Here is a 17,503-nt window from a genome sequence, read left to right as displayed (position 1 = left end):
CACAGGGCCAGTGCAACAGGTCCTGGTCTAGTGGGGAGTAATGCCAGCACCACTGCAATGCCAGCTGTGTCCAGCCAGTGCCTGCTGCAGGGGAGGGCAGGTTGGCTGGGCTGCCCCCGCAGACTCCCCAAAACCCCTCTATCGGCACAGCACAGGGTGGGCATCTTGGTGTGGGACCTGGCATGTGCACGGCATGGCCACTCGGTGTCAGGTCAGTGCACAGCACCCTGCGCAGGGCTGCGGCCACAGCACCCGCAGGCAGTGCTCCGGCAGGCGGGCAGCACTGGTCCAGTGCATTTATAGATAGTGACAGAATGGGAGCAGGTCTCCATCCCCGATGTGTCAGGCCACGTCACTCCGGGCGCGTGCCGTGGATGTGCGTGGCCAGAAGAGCCGCGTGATGGAGGAGGGACGAAGCATTAGGTTAAACCCACCCAGGGCTGTGGGGGCTCCCAGCAGCTCCGGGAAGCAGTGTGGCACCACGGTTGTGCCCAGCACGTGCCGCTGCAGCCTGGCATGCAATACAAGCCCCCAGCCTGGCAGTGGGGACCAAAGGGGCTTCCCATCAGGATGCGAGGTGTGACGTAGCTGTCCCCACCAGGAGCCTAGGGACGTGGGTCTGTCCTGCTGGGCACCAGGCGCTGGTGAGCGGGGCTGGGGATGATGATGCTGTGCACCCAGCAATGCTGAAAACACTCAGATGGCAACAAAACCCACCCAGGATCTGTCCCTTGCTGTCGGAACATTTTGTTATGGCACTCAGGCCATATGTGGCTCTGTTCAAGGCCGAGCAGCAGCCCCAGTGGGAGGGGGTTAACCCAGCTCATGGCCAGCCCCAGAAGACCTCACTGCTCCTGGGGAGATGTGGGCCAGCTGCTCTGCCCTAGAGCCGAGGCTGGAGGAAAAGCAGATGTCGGTGCTGAGAGGCAATTACGGGGGACGGGATGGGGGCCTGGGGCTGAGCTCCCTGCAGCTGGGCTGCGGCACCAGGCAATCACGGCTGCAAATTGAGATCAGATGTGGGCAGCTTCTCTCTCTAAATTGAGTGCTCTGAGCTGCTGCCTGTGCTGGTTTTGCTCTGGCTTGGGGAGGAGGAGAAGGAGGAGGGTTTCTGAGTGCTGCTGGGGCCTGATGAGCTGCAGAGTGTGGTGCTCCCTTGGGACATCTGTGTGTTCCTTGAGCAGCCCCTTTGCTGCTGTGCTCCTTGCCTGTGCTGTGCTGGAGGTGACCCTTGCTGGAGCAGGGGTGATGCAGGACCTGGTGGCTGGTGTGGAGAAGATCAGGTTTGACCTGGAGGCTGATGTGGAGCAGCAGCGAGGAGCTCAGCCCCTGCCCTTCCCAGGTATGGGCAGTAAGTTGGAGACAAGGTCCTGTGGCATCCTTGGAGGGTGATGGGGCTGCAGGAGGTGTTGGGGCTCTCCTCCTTGCTGGTGCTCCTGGCTCTTGCTGCATCCACCACAATGCCTGGGTGCTTCTTGTCCTGCCTCCTCGCTGGGCTCCTGCCTGAGGCCAGGCTGCTCTGGGCATTGCTCACTCATGGATCCATCTGGCACCGTGTTGGGGGGGGCTGCTAGTGGAGAGGGCTGAGATGCTTTTGCCCACGATGGCACAGTGGTGCCAGTACTGGGGGCAGTGGGTGAGCACCTCTCTGTTCTGCTTTCCCCCACAGAGCTGAGGGCAGCTGTCTGCAAGTTCTTCCACTGAGGGTTGTGCACCAGGGGCGAGTGCTGAGAAGGGACAGGGATGGGACTGACACCACCCTACAAGAATATGGGGACACCAGGGAGCCAGACAGGCCCCCCCTCTGCTCCACAAGCAGCCCACGTCCGTGGCAGATCGCTCCATGACACCATGGCCAGTGGGTTGGAGAGTTTTTGCCCAAAATGCTAATGCTGCTCAGAGCCCCCTGTTCCCCTGGCCCTTTGGATGAATACTTTTACTCTTCTGCACTGGGGAGGGCTTGGTCCCCCAGGCACTACCAAGGTCTGGCTCCCCTGGGAGGGTTCAAGTGCTGTGCACCCCATGGGTGCTGCAAATCTCCCACACACCTGGGAAAGCTCCTGCTGGCATGTCCCAAGCCAAGGTGCTGGGGCTGGAGGTGGGTCCTGAGTGCAGGCAGGACTGGAGGGGCTGCCACGGCAGGGGCTGGGGGCGCAGGCGGGTGTGGCAGTGGGTGTGTGCCGTGGCTAGGTGTGCAGTGCCCCTTCCAGCATGTCAGCGGGGCGAAGATGGTGGTTTGCAAGCGTTGGCTGTGTGGGCTCCGCAAGAAGGGCGATGGCTGCGACTTCCTGCATGAGTACGATGCGACCAAGATGCCCGAGTGCTATTGCTTCTCCAAGTTCGGTAGGTGTGGGACAGGGCTGGGGACCCCAGGGAGCCTCTCCCACCCCAGCACCCATGTTCCTTGGGTCTGGCCTCGAGCAAGCGCCTGATGCCACCTCCTGTCTGTGGGAAGAAATGCCACTGGCACCCACGCAGGGCCACTGGTCCCCAAGCCAAGCCTGGAGTGCTCCTGGGGCCACCTTGGTTCCTCTCATTCAGAGCATCCTTGAGTGATTGCCACTGTGTTTGGCTTGAGCGAGCACTGTCCCATCACTTGCTCCCACAGGCCAGTGCAGCAACAAGGACTGTCCTTTCAAGCACACTGATGCCACTGCCAGCACCATGGGCTGTCCCTGGTACGACCGTGGCTTCTGCAGGCAGGGTGAGCTGCTGGGGTGAGCAGGGGCCACCCGTGTTATCTGCCCACCGGTGATGGGGGGTCTGGACCCCACTGCTGGCCCGACCTCCTGCCACCTCTGAGCCAGAGCAGGGTGAACCAGTGGGCTGTCTGGGGACTGCCTGGGAGTGGGACCAGGTGCCCGGTGGGGATCTGGGCTTGGGGCAGCAAAGACCCCACAGAGCTGAAGGGGAATGGGGCTGCTCCCGAAATCCCTGCAGGGCTGCAGGTGATGCTGTGCCCCCGTAAACTAGAACCTCTCCTCTGCAGGTCCCCTGTGCAAGTACAAGCACACACGGAGGTTGATGTGTGCCAACTACCTCGTTGGCTTCTGCCCAGAAGGACCCAAGTGCAAATTCATGCAGTATGTGCTGGGGGGGGGGGGGGGGGGCACTCAGCATGCAGCTGGGGGACAGCCCCCTCTCCGAGGCTGAGGAGGTGGCTGTGGCCCTTGCAGTGTCTGGGTCAAGGGCAAGGTTGCTTTGGGTCCTTGTCTGGACTCACCGAACCCCTTTGGTCTCTCCTCATGTCCAACCTGAGCTGGTGACCACAGGGTTTTTGGTGGGTGGGCAGGGGACAGCCCCGGTCCCCATGGGGGTGCCTGGACCAGCTGCCTGAGCCCTGGGATAGCCCTGAGAGGCTGTGGGAGCCACAGGGGGATCTGGGGGTACCGTTTGTCATGTCCCAGGGAGTAACTGCCTGTCCTCTATCCCTCTCCAGCCTCAAGGCCAGGCTGATGACGAGCAGCACGGATCCATCCAAGGTGACGCAGAGAAGGTCCCATGCCATTCTCTCGAGTCGAGGCCCTTTCGCTCTGTGCCTCTGCCCATCGGGGTGATGCACCAGCTGCCCCTGCCCCACAGCTCTTGCTTCTGCCCCAGCTCATGTGTGAGCCTGCAGGACAGCAGTTGCCAACAGCCTCTCCCACCATTTTCCCCCTTGGGGGCTGGATCTGGCTGCTGGTGAGGGGAGTGGATGCAAGGATGTGCCGCCCATGGAGACCACTCTGCCAGCCACTGGCACTACTCAGCACCTGGCAGCACAGCTGTGGGACACCAACAGCTGCTCCCTGGGCCCATAGTGCTCACTTGAACAAGGTACCTGTGTCAAGGTCAGCGTTTTTGGGACTGGGTGGGCTGGGAGCAACGGCCTCACCTTGGAGGGGGGTGAAGTGCTATGGCAAGGGGCAGGGTGTGGCATTGGGGCTCCCACAGCTTTGATGTCTGTCTTCTCCCTGGGCCATGTTTCTTGGCTGTGCAGCCTGCCCCCTCGAGCGGCTGGTGTGTGAACCAACTGGGCAGAAGGCTGTACTCGGACTGAAATAACCTGGCAGCATGTGAAGGGACTTCTGTGGTAATAAATACTTGGCATCCAGTGGAATAGGCCTGGAGATCAGTGAACCCTAGTGTCCCTCTGGGTTGGTTTATTGCAGTTGGAGGTCTTGGGTCGCTGCTGGCAGGCGAGAGCTATGCTGGAAGGAGGCAGGGTCCATTAGCCTGCTTGCTGCCAGTGTGAAAATGAACGTGTGGTAATGTGGCAATGGATCGATCCAGCACAAACTGATGCCTGCCTCTCCCTGACCCTTCAGTGTGGAGAGAAAGGTCATTATGGCTCCAAGTGTGGAAGATGCAGCTGGAAATCCTGCTGGGGAAGTGACTCAAGTGCTCCCGCACGGACTGTGGAAGGACACCATACAGCGCAATGAAGCCAGTGAGACAGCTGCCATGGCAGTTGCTGGACTAGAAAAGCCAGTTGGTTTTGCTCAGCACCAGCTCTCGCAGGTCTTTGCACAAACAGCAGAGAGGTCACAGCTTCCCCAATGCAACTGAAGTGGGACTGTTCACAGCTGCCTGTTCCCTCCCATGCAGCCGGCTGTGTGTGGACAGTGACTGCTCCCGCTGCCCCTATGCAATCACAGGTTTGATGGGGTGTGGGACCAGCTTGTGCTGGGGTCCTGGGCAGATGAGGGTGTGGGTGTGCTAATCCCCTGCAAAACAGGGTAAGAAGCACCATGTTTGAGAACACATGACACCAAGCAGGAAAGGAAAACTCACAAAGGTTTTTACTGCTGGTGAGAGGGAGTTTTTGGTGAAACACCTCTGACACAGTACTACTGCACTGCTCTTTGAATAAACACTTCAGGCTTCTTTTTCTTGGCTTTTTTTCTTTTACCCTTCATGCCTGTCACATGACCAGTCCTTTTCCAGACATGTTTGGTGATGGCAGGCTACAACTAGCACTCTCATAACTGTCCTCATTTGTCTGATGCAGACATCGGTTTGCCCTTTGGGCACAACAGCTAATCCAATGGACTTTTATTCCTCCAGAAATAGGGCGCTGTGGTCTCAGTGCTGCTGCTTTCATGCCTTCACAACGGTCCCTCCCTCAGAGCCTCAGCAGTCCCACTAGCGCCATGCTGACGGCAAAGCGGGGGGCTGGGTGTCCTTTGTGGAAAGGCCTTGCAGAAACCACCCTTCTCCTGCCAGTCGGCAGCAAACCCCATCCCACTCCCTGTGGAGAAGGGTAAGTAAAAGGTGGGCTGTGCCTGGTACAACTCTGCTAACTTAAAGGGCTGAAGCCACAACCCATCACAAACTGTACTGCCAGACACTCTGACTACAACATATGTGTCAGTTAATCTATATTAACAGCACAGGTCAAGGAGCTGTCCTGTTGTGTTGTCCCAAAGCCAGAGATCTGGGTTCTGCATGCTGTAGCAGCTCTACTACATCCAGACCTCGGATGGGTGGCTCTCAACGCCTCTTTCAGTACAAAGTGTTGCCTGAACAAAGCAGTAACCACAGGCTGTTACTGTCGGCATCTACAGGAGGGTAACTGAAGAGCAGCCCTCAACTACATAACCTGTCTCTGACAGTAAATGGGCCTTTGCTTATTTGAATCCCTGTTGGGATACCGGTTCTGAGCACTTCTGATGACTCAACAGTCAAACACCGGTGATGGTTCCTTGGGTGCTGTTTCAGCTTCTTTCAGTGGTATTTACGCCAGCGATGACCTTCTAGAAAAACAGGGGAGAGGAGGAAAAAAAAACAAAAAAACAAACAACAAAGAACAGTGTTAGCACAGTGCTATGTTCAGGGACTACATGAATGTGCTTTGCCCAGCAGTGATGAGCGTGAAACTGACTGCAGTCTTCTCTGTTCATGTGCTGTAGAATGGCACATGAGAGCAAATCCTGCTAAGGAAACTACACAAACACCAGTAAATCCCTTGTCAGTTATGAGTAAATCCAGGGAATGGGTGCTTAGTGTTGGAGTATCTCCTCCCTCTGCTTTATGCAGGGTTTAAAAGTGCTACTGACTGTTCCTAGTGCTCTCCAGGGAGAAGGTGAGAACCAGCAACTGCTATTGCTGCCTTTGTTAGCTAAATTCTTCTGCCTACCTAAGCCAGGTCAGAATACTGTTCTCTGAGCTCTGGTATTAATCTTAACTGTGAAGTATTTAAATTATTTCAGAGCTTGAATTGACATGCTGCAAAAGTGAGAATTCCTGACATAAGACAGACACCAAGAAGGAAATCTTACTGATGTGCTGATAGTTCCAGCCATAGCTGAGGAGGCAGTATCCAGCCAGCAGCATGGAGATCCCAACTGGTCCACCCCTCTTCATGTTGATGTATCTGTTGTAATAGCTGCTCCAGGCTGTTGGAACAGAAATGTAAAGGTCAAATCACGCACAGGCCTTAAGAATCCATTGGTTTCCATGTAACTTTTCAAAGTGAAATTGCTGGGCTCTCTTTATTTACTTCTTGGTAAAGATCCAGACTGGCCACTTGGACCAGGCTGCAGCAACTAAATCACGAAGTGGGACAATTCTGCCCCAAGAGCCAGGAATTTAGCCTCACCTTTCTGCACTCCTCCAAGCAGCCCCTGGGGAGAAAAGTTGCAGGTGGCCAGCCACATGGGCAGCTCCCCCAGCCTTACATCCATCAGATGCCTTTCTGAGAGGGGACCTGTGTGGTGAGAAGTCAGAGTGGTCAAAGGGTGGAAAGAGAGGGCAATGCCTGTGGTGCTTGTGTCCCCTGTGCTGCACGGTGAGCACAGACCTGGTATCTGACACGGCTGCAAGTGGCTTGAGACTGACTCCTCAGAAATGAATCATGTCTACCACAAAGTGAGTTCACTCCATCAGCCCAAACATGCAAAAGCCTGACTTAAACCTAAATAAAAACATATACCTTTGGTTTTGCAGGCTGGAGGGCTGAACAGTTAACTGCCTTGGATCCTTCCTGGACTCCTCTCTGAACAAGCCCAGCAGCTTAGAATTCCCAACCCCTCCTTTCCCATTCCTATCGGACAGTTTAGCCTGACACCACAGTAAATCTCAGCAACGAAGACTTTTGTTTCTCATGTTACCTTGCTGTCCCTCTGCAAAATTGCCCTTTGGTGTCTTCACTGTGATCCTCCTGCCTTCTTGGAAAGGCTTCCCTGGAAAAATGCTCAGCCCATCATAATTAGGATGTAAGTCTGGAAACCACTCCAAGCCCATGGCACCTGCCTGCACATTCCTGCCAGAGGCCTGGGATGGACAGATGGGTTGGCTTTTGGAGGTGTGGAGCAAGAACTGCGGGAGTGCCAGCTCAGAGTCCCTCCTTGCATTCAGGATGGGCTCAGAAACTACAGCCATCTGCTTCTTGCGCTCTCTATGCTTTTGTATGCTGGTTAGGTAATTTTTGGATGTCCCTTCATCGTGACCTCTGAAATGCTCTGTCAATAACAGATGGAGGTTCTTGGTATGCAAAGCAGGAAGAGGGGCTTTATGTTCCACATCAACTTCTTGGCACACCTGCTTCTCTTCTGTCACTGTTTTGTCTGTTCCCTCCTGCTGAACGAGGTCACCAGGGCCACTTCTGCAGTCAGTTTCAGGGGGATCTCGAAGTACGTGGGCTTTTGTTGGTTTTAAACTACTGCCTTTTTCTCCCTTTTTGCTGGCAGACACATTCTCCACAGCTCCATGGCTGTGCGTCTCTCTGTGTGTGGTTTCTGCAACCGTTATTCCCTCCTGCTGGATCCTGCCTGGATCCGGCCCTTCCGCCGGGGCGCAGTGTGTGCAGTGCCTCCCGGCGGCAGTGCCCCCGCTCCCGGGGCCGCTCCTCTCCCCGGTCACCCCGGCGCGCTGCTTCTCTGTGACTATTCTCAGCCCATTTCTCAGCTTTTCGGGTGGATCTTTAATCCCCTCGGGGAGCAAACCAAGGCAACCGGCTCCGCGCTGCACCGCGGGATCCGCCTGCCGCGCCGCGCCGCGCCCACCGGGCTGGCGGCGAGGCTCAGGACCGGGCCCCCCACCCAGCTCGGCCGCCGCCGCCTTCCCCTTCCGGGCCGCCGCCTCCCGGGGGGCCGCAGCGGGCAGCCCTACGCTGGGGCCGGCCGCCCCCTTGCTGCTCTTACCGGCCGCTGCCGCCCGCGGCCCACTGCCCGCCCCGGAGCCGGCTCCGCCGCCGGGCGTGGAGGGCCCAGAGCCTGGGCCTAGGCCTGGGCCGGGCCCCGGGGCACCGCCGGGGGCCGGGCTCGGCGCGGCCTTGCAATGCGGGAGGTGGGCGCGGAGCCGCTTGAAGGGCCTGCGGCAGTGCGGGCACAGCTCCCGCCCCGGCGGCGCGGCGGCCATGGCCCCGCCACCCTTCCCGGGCCGCGCTGCCGTCAGCCGCCGCCGCCGCCGCCACCCCCGGCGGAGCCCGGGCCCTGCGCGTGCGCGGCCGCCCGGCGCGCGCGGTGACGCCGGGGGCGGGGCCGGCCCGCGGAGGGCCTTACGCAGGCGCAGGAGGCGGAGGCGCCGGAAGCGGCGGTTGGAGCCGGACGGGGTCGGCTCTCCTCAGCGGTGGGCGGCGGGGCCGCGCTGCAGCCTCTCGCCTCTCTCCGTCCCGCCTCGTAGAGCTCAGCCCAGACCGCCATGAGCTGCCGGCAGCCGCTGCCGAGCGAGCGAGGAGCCAGACAGAGGTGGGGGACGAGCCGGGGTGGGGGAGGGGAGCGCGGCCTGAGGGGAGGCGGTGGCTGGGCTGGGGCCTGGGCCGAGCGGCGGGGGCTCGGCCTCGCGGGGGCAGGCCCTCGGGCACCGCGGCGGGGTGTCTCGGGGTGGGGAGGGTGTGTGGCGGCCGAGGGGGTCGCGCTGCCCTAAAGGGGCCGGCTTGAGCGAAGAGGTGCGCGGATGGGGCGAGTTGCGAGGGGGCCGGTTGGGGAGAGGCAGCCCCCTGGGCTCTGGAGGGGCTTAAACTGGGGCTGGGGCGGCGGTGAGCGGTAAAGGTGTAGCCGGGGGCGGGGGGGCGGCTGGCTGCCTTCGGGAGATCAAACGGGCGTGGAGAGCGGCGAGGGTATGGGGGGCCTGCGGTGTGCTGGGGGGCCGTTGTTAGGCGGGCCCTGTTGCGTGGTGGGGGAGAAACAGGAGGGACCGTGAAGCCGCAGGAGCTGGGCCGTGAGTGCCCGGCATTGTGAGGCAGCAGGGCAGACCGCGGCGATGGAGGTGTTGACTTTGTTTGTGGGCTGCCGGCGTTAAGAGAAGGAGGGGCCCGGAGGCAACGCCGGTGTGGAGCAGGGAGGGAAATGGCTTCTCTGAGAAGAGTGGTTCGAGGAGAGGGAGAAGCCAGTGGACGGTGGTGGGTAGCGGCTGAGAGTGCTGTGGGCATCCCTGGGATGGGAGAGTGAGGTGGCAGCGCCTGGTCTGTAGGCGTGGACCAAATACTGGTAGCTGAGTCTGCTGCAGAAGCTTGTCTGTAAGAAAAGATTCGGTTATAAATACCTCACTTGAGTACATTTTGACTCATTTGAGTACATATTCATTTTCAGGCACCAAACAGCTCTATCCTATAATTCGGATAGTACCCAGCACACTGAGGTCCTGGGTGACCTGTGGTGGTTGTAGTGTGGGAAAAATCATTTGATATTAATGCTAAAATTCTGCAGACACTGAGAGATGTTGGTTTGCAGGATTTCTAGGTTACTGTTGTTGATCAGCTGCTCTGAAGCAGCATTGATGTCATAAGAGGATGGCAAATGTATCAGAAGCGGGGAAGGGTTTGTCTTCCATGAGGTGTTTTCTGACAGAACTTTCCACATGGAAAGTAATGTTGCTCAGGAACGTAACTTGACTTCAAATGCTGTCAGAGCGGAGAGACTAAATAAAGCAAATGATACATAGGTGCTAACTGCAGGCCTATGTAAGCAAGATCAATGTAATCAGGTATTTATTGGAAGTATGGTCACAGCTCCTTTTCCGGGCTGCTTTTCTCAGCCTGTCAGGTGTCAGTCAAAGTCCCAGGCTTATTTTTAGACATGCCCGAGCACTGAGAGCAGTTGCAAGGCTAAGAATTGTCAAACGAGTTTTAGAAAGATGCTCAGCACTGGTTTGAATGGCAGGTGTGACTCCACGTCCCTTAAACTGATACAACAGCATCAGCCTGGCTGCTTGGTGCGAAACATTATCGTTTTCTCTCTGTTCTGTAGACAACAGCTAAGAAGAATATGAAAGTCCACAGCACCTTAGAGGTTTAGATATACCATTGTTACTTTCTCAAGTTCTCCTGCTTTTTTTGTAGAACAAAAGAGAAGGCATATTCAGTAAGCTGATAATATTTTTTTTTTCCTTTCTTCCTGAACTTTCTTCAGGAAGAGGAGACGGAATGGCAATGAGGATGACTGTCATGTTCCCCAGACAAAACGTAGTACCAGGAATACTGTCCTTCAGGACTCTTGGGACACTGAGGTGAGAGCCTTCTCGGGCAAATTGTCTCCTTTAATGCTGGATTTAAATAATGGTTTGAATATTCTGTGAAATTTTATTCACGGACAGTAGTTAATGAAAACACTTTTTTTTTTTTTTTTTTTGCTTTGTGTATGAGGTCATGAGGTTTGACTCTGTTAGGTACTTAAGAGATTGAAATCTGTGAAATGTGGTTTGGAAACCAGCATGTTTTCCAGTGAACCTGGTTATTTTTGACCTGAATATTTCTGTTAAAGTATTTCAAATACTGATGTGTAGCACCCAAGTGAAGATACAAGAAAAGCATTTGCTGCCACTTCTAGTTCTGCTGTCTGAAATGAGTTGTAACATACCCAGAGCCAAGGAGATGACTAGGGTAGATTACAAGTGCATGTGGTCACTTTGCCTGGTCATCTACTCTTCCAACTTAGCATTTACTTACACTAATGTGATTATTTGTGGTAGAAAGTCAAAAAGCATTCCAACTAGTGTGATACACAAAGTGCCTGTTGCAAGCAGTAGTGCTTATCTGATGTTTAAAAAATGCTCTGACAGAACTTGCTGGTTTAAGCGAGACTCACTTGTTCACAGCTGAAACATTGGAACTCAAACTATTTGGTTTCTACTCATATTTACCGTGATCTTTTGCTGGACGTGGGATAATTTGTCACTTATTCTCTCATTGCTTGCATGACAGGTGTTCCAGGATGGTACAATTTGCTGGCTATGAGATTTTTTTTAAAAAAAAAATGCTCGTTTCCAAACTGCTGCCAGATTTCCTGAATTGTTGCCTGTATTAATCATCTGAAAATTCACTGTATGCATTTCTAATTAGCAATGTAGTTCTGTTGCAAAATGTTAATGAAAAAGAGCATGCAGAGCAGAGGCTCCCTCCTGGTTTGTTAAAGGATTTAACTCCTGGAAGTTAATGGAATGGATTTCTCTCTAAGTGTTTTGAAATATCCTTATAGGGTTTTGTACAGCCTTCTCACTCTGAGGATTGACTGTAATGAGTAGTTACAAACTACTGTGGTTATATTGAAATATTGACTGTACTTTGCAGGAAGTATTTAGTGCTGTGTAACTTTGAGCAACATATCTTTTATCATATGATAATGGTTTCAAATGTAGATTGACATTTAAAATGATACAAAGCTCTGTATCCCACTGTTCCTTTTGTGAGGGAGACTTTCTTTTAACCCATACACCTTTGCAAGTAGCTGATGTGGTAGTCGGCGATGTTGTATAGAAAGTGCTCTAACAGCCGAGACATTCATCACAAAGAAACTTGCCATGATGAAAAACATTCCTGGTTCCTGTATTGCTGTTTTGCCAGAAGTAAGACTTGCTGGGTTGAAGTTGGTGTTGCTTCTCGGGTATAACGGGTAGAATCATAAACAGCTGCTTGCCATCTGACACTGAATCACTTGTCCAACAGGTTAAACGCCTCTTCATGTGTAGAGTAGTTAATGGCTAAACAAGCTTTGTGGCGGGAGGAGGAAGAATTTAGTGTGGAACAAGGGATTGAAGTAGGAGTAATGAAATTAAGAATATCAGGAAAAACCTTAATGGTGAGTGGCAGAAGCACCTTTGCTTGTCATATGAACACTTGGCGTTTGACTGGGCAAAGCCTCTAAAATGCAGAAATGGAAATAGTCTTGTAGTAGCCACACAAGAGTGGATGACCTTAACTCTGTCCTTAATGGCTGTTTTGTTTGGGGTGCCTGCAAGTGAACAGCATGGGCATGAGCTGTCTGCCCCGCCACCAGCGCAGGCAGCGCAGAGTTCAGTTGCTGAGGCTAACGTTAGGACTCCTGCTTCATGCATGCACTTGTGTTGTACAGGTATGTTTTTAACACATTAAACCCTGATGTGCAGACAAGGATAACTTCTTACTGTTGATGCTAAAGTGGGGGAATGTGCCTGCTGGACACAGTTTTACAAAAATCAATGTTCCCTTTCTTGAGGGAACAAAATTCACGATGTCATCTACTGATGAATAGATTTTGTTTGTTTGTTTTCTTGTAATGTAGGATTACTGAACTGAGCATGCCCAGAAACTGAAGTCAGTACTATTCAAATGTTTCTTTAAGGATTTCTTGTGCCAAATGGAGAAATTACTGTGCTTACAGCGCACAAGTACTTGTGATTGATGTCACTTCAAAATTCTTGGCCATTTGCAGTGCTTTTATTTAGTTTTATGATACTTCACCATTTGCAAAGACAGCTCTTGCTGATTAAAAATCTTCACTAGCTTTAGGATATTGAACTAGGAGAGAAAGTGTGTGTGTAGGAACAATTTGTAACTTCAAAGAGTACAGGAGAAGAGAATTGCTTTTCATCTAAGGGCATATGCACACCTGCTTTTTGTGAAACATTAGCTAAATCAGTGATTTCTTTTGCCTTCGTTCAGTTGAAAGTGGACTGTTTTCTCTTACAGAGTGTGCTTTAATTGAAAGCATAACAGTATGAAAATCAGGCAGCCTTGTTACTAAAACTGGCTTTTGTGAGGATTTCTTTCAGTTTTGTTGGGTTTTTTTAATGTCTTGCTCTTCATAGCTGACCACAGTATGTGTAAGATGAGGGGAGGTATTTTTTTTTCTTGGTGGCAGCTCAAACATGGGCTGTTCAGTGATGTTGTCCCTCAGTCCCTCACTTCGAATCCTGCTGCTCACGTGAGCTAGGTTTAATACAAAAGGGTATTGCTGCTTTCTCCCACTAGATTGTCCTTTCACCCAGAGTAGACATCATTCTTGCCTCTGACTTTCACAGGGGGAACCTGAGATTCTCTTCGATCTGTCAGCCCTGCTTCTTGGCAGATTGTAACAAAGTGCAATTCCTGCTCCTCCTGGAACAAACCACCCCCACGCTCCTAGGTGACAGCCACCCTGGGGATGACAGTAAACTTTTGCTTTGCAGTTCAGTCCATGCACAGGCACACAACGAAAACGCTAGACTAGAACTACAGCGAGCATTAAACATTAGCGAAGCAGAGCATTTGCAACTGCATTTCACTTCCTGTTCAGCCTGTCCTTTGTTTACCAGGTTAGCTGTGGTATTTTCCCTGGTACTCAATAAATCCAGTGAAAGCCCTTCCTACTCTCCCGTCACTGCTGGCCTGTACACCAGTCGGGCACAGCTGTAGTGAGGGGCCAGCTGCAAGCAGCTGCTCGAGGGAATTGTGAGAACCTGCACTGGTGCTCTGCAACCTGGGGAATCACCAGTGAAAAGGCCTTTGCTCAGATTTTCCCTGGGAAGGAAGGGAGTCTGCAGTGTTCTGGCTAACTTTTCCTTCCTAAATAACTTCTGTAAAACCTGATTTCTTGTGGTTCCTCTTTGTTGTTCTGGCCGATGACAGGGTTCCCCGCAGCTTAGAAATACTGTTGGTTTATTGGTAGAGATTGCTGACACACAGCAGCAGTCGCTTCCCTCAAATCAAAGTTTTTGTCTAGTATTGCAGCAGTGCCACTCTAGCATTACATGACTGAGGAAGGGCTGGTCTTAAATTCTAACTGGAACCAGATAACATCTCTGTTAAACTCATCTTGAAAGATTTTGAGAGCAGCAGGGTCTGAGTGGCTGTTTCTTAAGTTCCTGCCATGAGTGAGTGAGGTACTACATCACAGATCAGCTGGTTAATGCGTTTATCAGGACATTTGTTTGGAAATTATTTAAAACTTCTGTAGCTACTCAGTGTGATGTTAAGAGGGGCTAATAAGTCAGGTAAACCTTGAAGATGCCCTTTTGATACTTAAAGTACTCAAACTTTAGTTGGGCTACTTTCCTTTGCCCTTTTGCTTAAAACTGTTTCATTGTGTAGATGCCTGTCATTGCTGACATGATGACTTTAAGGATTCTTTTTTTGTCTAATTGTAGTCCAAATGCGTAACAGAATGTGCACCACAGCCTGGGGAAATGGTAGGTCTTTGATGTGATTTGGGCAATAAACGGGCTTCACGTGCTAGTGAATTTTTGCGTTAGAGAAATGGAAATAAAGAGGGTCTGACAAACCAGATCTGTCAACAGCCTTAGATGTAGGAAGCACGTCCCAGGACACAATCTCAGCTTTAAAAAAACCCTAAGATATGCATAAAGTAATAATTACTAACCACTCTGAAATATTTGTTAAGATGTGAGACTTTAGTAGTAAGTAATATCAGATTCTCATTTCAATTTTTACCTTGATTTTCAGAAGGTGGCTGTAACGAAAAACAGTAAGGAACACAGACTAAAAGGAAACAAAGTGTCCTGTGCGGTGGGTTTCTCTCCAAGGCTGCTGTGACTTGTTTAGCGTAACAGCATTGCATTTCAGTTATTTGTGCTTCTATGCAAAATGAGGTGGGCTAGCAAGCACCATTTCGTGGCTCCTCTCTGTCCTTCTAGTGTTCTCTCTCCCTCTCTAGTGTTAGCAGCATTAGGAAAAGGAGCTGGTTGCTCATGTAGTTACATCTGCTGCTTCCTCAAGAATGACTTCACACGTGTGTTGTTTTCTCCTTGCTAGCTGAACCTAACACACCAGCTGTGGGTGCAGCCTTGGTGCCGTTGTCTTGCTTGCTGTACTACAACAGAACTGAAGCATTTTTGGTGCTTAGCAAAACAAGGAAATTTATATCGTTGAATTGTCATGATCGATTGTGGAATCAGTGCTGCGGGGTTTCCAGCTGGCACTGAGATGTGGTCCACCTCACACGTTCATACAGTGCCTTCCTGGGCCTTTCTCACTGCTCATTGACTTGTGGGGTGCAGTTTGTGCCATTCTTCAGATTTACTCCAAAGCAAGGCCTTCTGGATGTGGTGCTGACTGTTAAATTACTGTGGACTTCTTTACATTTGTCTTCCTCTGCTGTAGCCACCAAGCTTTGAATTCTGTAGTTTTATTTTAATACTTACAAAAATCTGGGTGGGAGTTTTATCTGCTGTCACTTATGTTGGCTGCTTTTGTGAATTTATTTCTTATGGGATGGCAAAGTAGCCATTCACTGATTCTTAAGCACCTAAATATTTGCAGTGTTGTCCTGAACAGCATATTGCACAGTAATGAAATATTTCAACTGTAACTAATAGAACCTTTTATTAGCAGCCCTTAAAATGGTGTAAGCTGAACAGTTTTATGTCTTTGAAACACTGAAAAGGATGGCTAATGCTCTTCCGGTCATTACCATGAAATGTGTTTATCCTAAATGCTAGCAAATGAGCCCTGTCCTCTACGCAAGCTAAATCATAAGTTCTCTTCTCTGCATGTGGAAGTTTTCAATGCCTGTTGCTCTTGACACGACAGTGAAAGTAAATTGTTATGAAAAACTTAACTGGGAGAAGAGTAGTTGTATGTTTGTCAAGGTGTTCAAAGACTTAAAATGGGTATCACGTTGCATTTGTTTTTAACAGCCTGTTGCTTTGGATGCTTCAGATCTCATTTTAGAAAGATCAGTTTGTAGGGAAATGCTTTGCATGGTGCTTACCTAGAATGTCTGCTAGAACAGAAGTGATAAACTTTCCTTGTGCCCTGCCTGCTTTTACTGACACGTGCAGTTCACTAGGAATGTTCTTTATTTTCCAATTCTCGGATGAATTCAGCAAACTTCACTAGTGCTAACGTGGGTCATGGGGACAGAGCTGGTGGGCCTAAACTCAAAAGATTGAAATCCAATGTGCTGGAGGTCAGCGAACCTCTGGGTGAAGGCTTGCTCATCCCTTCAGCTCTGTGACGCTTTTCATGTGTTGGCAGTAACAGAAGCTATGAATGCCAAGAAAGCACTTGGTGGATTTACATTAGTCCATCAGGCTGAATGTGAGCCTGAAAAATCTGGAAGGGAGGGACTTAACTGTAAAGATTGTTTGCTTACCTGCAGTGTTTCATTAGGGACAAGAGAGGAAACTGTGTGATTTTGCTATTAACCTTCTCTTTGTCTCAGTCCTCCAGCAGCGATAGCGGCAGCAGCAGCAGCAGCTGTAGTAGCAGTAGCATCAACAGCCCTGACAGAGTGTGCGGTGCAGAAACCAGCCTAAACCCGATAATTGCAGGATCCAGCCCTGTCTCCTCTCAGTCCTTCCATGAGCAGTCTGCACTAAGCCAAGGTCCTTACTTCCACATCAACCAGATCCTGAAGGAGGCACACTTTCACAGCTTACAAAGCCGGGGACGCCTTCCTACATGATGGACCAGCAGTTCCCTGCCTTCTGTGAAGGGACAGCACTGTGTAGATTTGATATTTCAACTTAAAAGTTTGTTAAAATGGAGTTGCACAAAATGCCTGTTGCCTTTTCAGTCTATATTTGAAATAACAGGTTAACAGGAAATTGTTTACTTGTGGTTTGCTGCACTATTGCAATGCAAAAGGGGCTTTGAAGCAATTTTTATAGGATTCTTTTTGGGGTGGTTATAAAGTATGTGTCAAGAGGAGACTGAGGAATCCACATCTGTGTTATAGTATTGCAAAATTTCCAATTCCAATAGACTGCCTAATCTGTTTGTTAGCAATTTGTTGCTTTATGTAAAGTTCTCTCAAGCGTTCATCTTCAGTTTTATAAGTCTTTTTTAATTTCAATAAACTAGTAAAAAAATTATTTGGCAACACAATTTTTTTGAGCACTTAGTGTTAGTAAGATAGTAACTGGCATCCCTTAGGAATGCCCCAGCTGTGCAGATTAGGATGTGATGAGCCTTATCTTGCTTGATCTGTAGTGCTGCAGTACTGAAAAGAAAATGTGAAACTAGAACTGGGAGTGCTGAGGAGGCAGCTGTAGCCAGTGTGAGGTGCCTGCTGGGTTTGCCACTGAGAAGAGTAAGTGAGTAGCCTGGGGAGGGGTTTTCAAAGGAGGGAGGAGTCTTACATTGCTCTACTACCCACTTTGAGCTGGGAGATGTTTTGTTTTCTGTTACAGGGTGTAGGTTGGTTATGGTTTGGTTTTTTTTAGTTTGATTTTAAGGTTAATGCTTTCTAAGGAATAGGAGGTGGAAGAGTAGCTACACCTCTGTTCCAGCAGCCAGAGGGCAAGGACAATCCTGACCTGTGCCTGGCTCAAGTAGCATACTGTGATCTGGCTAAGGATGGAAAAGGACTTCACTTCTGTCACCAGT

General features: G+C 51.1%; 3 protein-coding genes across 10 annotated transcripts; 2 read left to right on the top strand and 1 right to left on the bottom strand.

Moving 5' to 3' along the window:
- Nucleotides 1-1,603: 1,603 nt before the first annotated feature.
- On the top strand, nt 1,604-3,100 carry CPSF4L (cleavage and polyadenylation specific factor 4 like; the record flags this gene model as incomplete). Its single annotated transcript, XM_080401324.1, is given in 6 exon segments — nt 1,604-1,636; nt 1,860-1,938; nt 1,941-2,092; nt 2,095-2,106; nt 2,110-2,161; nt 2,164-3,100. Coding segments are annotated over 6 exon segments (597 nt in total). The 3' UTR covers nt 2,433-3,100.
- Nucleotides 3,101-4,763: 1,663 nt separating this feature from the next.
- Nucleotides 4,764-8,397, bottom strand: MTNAP1 (mitochondrial nucleoid associated protein 1). Of its 2 annotated transcripts, none has more exons than XM_080386988.1 (4): nt 7,092-8,397; nt 6,581-6,688; nt 6,261-6,377; nt 4,764-5,732 (listed from the first exon to the last, which is right to left on the bottom strand). In XM_080386988.1, the coding sequence occupies exons 1-4, from the start codon at nt 8,338-8,340 to the stop codon at nt 5,707-5,709; spliced, it is 1,500 nt and encodes a 499-aa protein (XP_080243114.1). In that variant the 5' UTR covers nt 8,341-8,397; the 3' UTR covers nt 4,764-5,706. The 2 variants fall into 2 exon arrangements, with proteins under 2 accessions (XP_080243114.1, XP_080243113.1); XM_080386987.1 differs by having other exon boundaries at nt 4,764-5,735; nt 7,092-8,394.
- A 78-nt stretch (nt 8,398-8,475) lies between these two features.
- Nucleotides 8,476-16,989, top strand: VCF1 (VCP nuclear cofactor family member 1). Of its 7 annotated transcripts, none has more exons than XM_080387064.1 (4): nt 8,476-8,669; nt 10,332-10,428; nt 14,618-14,680; nt 16,338-16,989. In XM_080387064.1, exons 1-4 carry the CDS (start codon nt 8,623-8,625, stop codon nt 16,578-16,580), a joined length of 450 nt encoding a protein of 149 aa, XP_080243190.1. In that variant the 5' UTR covers nt 8,476-8,622; the 3' UTR covers nt 16,581-16,989. The 7 variants fall into 7 exon arrangements, with proteins under 7 accessions (XP_080243190.1, XP_080243196.1, XP_080243191.1 ...); XM_080387065.1 differs by lacking the exon at nt 14,618-14,680 and adding an exon at nt 14,302-14,343 and having other exon boundaries at nt 8,500-8,669; XM_080387068.1 differs by lacking the exon at nt 8,476-8,669 and adding an exon at nt 11,864-11,996 and having other exon boundaries at nt 10,330-10,428.
- The last annotated feature ends 514 nt before the right edge of the window (nt 16,990-17,503 follow it).

This window comes from Falco punctatus, assembly GCF_963210335.1.
Source record: "Falco punctatus genome assembly, chromosome: 1".
Taxonomy (NCBI): domain Eukaryota; kingdom Metazoa; phylum Chordata; class Aves; order Falconiformes; family Falconidae; genus Falco; species Falco punctatus.
The sequence above is the reverse complement of the archived record's forward strand: the minus strand, read 5'-3'. Positions and strand labels throughout refer to the sequence as shown.

Coding starts and splice junctions, on each gene's coding strand:
- VCF1 (XM_080387064.1), top strand. CDS start 8,623: ATGAGCTGCCGGCAGCCGCTGCCGAGCGAGCGAGGAGCCAGACAGAG. Junction 8,670..10,331: donor GAGCGAGGAGCCAGACAGAG/GTGGGGGACGAG, acceptor AACTTTCTTCAG/GAAGAGGAGACGGAATGGCA. Junction 10,429..14,617: donor AGGACTCTTGGGACACTGAG/GTGAGAGCCTTC, acceptor CTTGATTTTCAG/AAGGTGGCTGTAACGAAAAA.
- MTNAP1 (XM_080386987.1), bottom strand. CDS start 8,340: ATGGCCGCCGCGCCGCCGGGGCGGGAGCTGTGCCCGCACTGCCGCAGG. Junction 6,689..7,091: donor TTTTGCAGAGGGACAGCAAG/GTAACATGAGAA, acceptor CTCACCACACAG/GTCCCCTCTCAGAAAGGCAT. Junction 6,378..6,580: donor GCTTGGAGGAGTGCAGAAAG/GTGAGGCTAAAT, acceptor CTGTTCCAACAG/CCTGGAGCAGCTATTACAAC.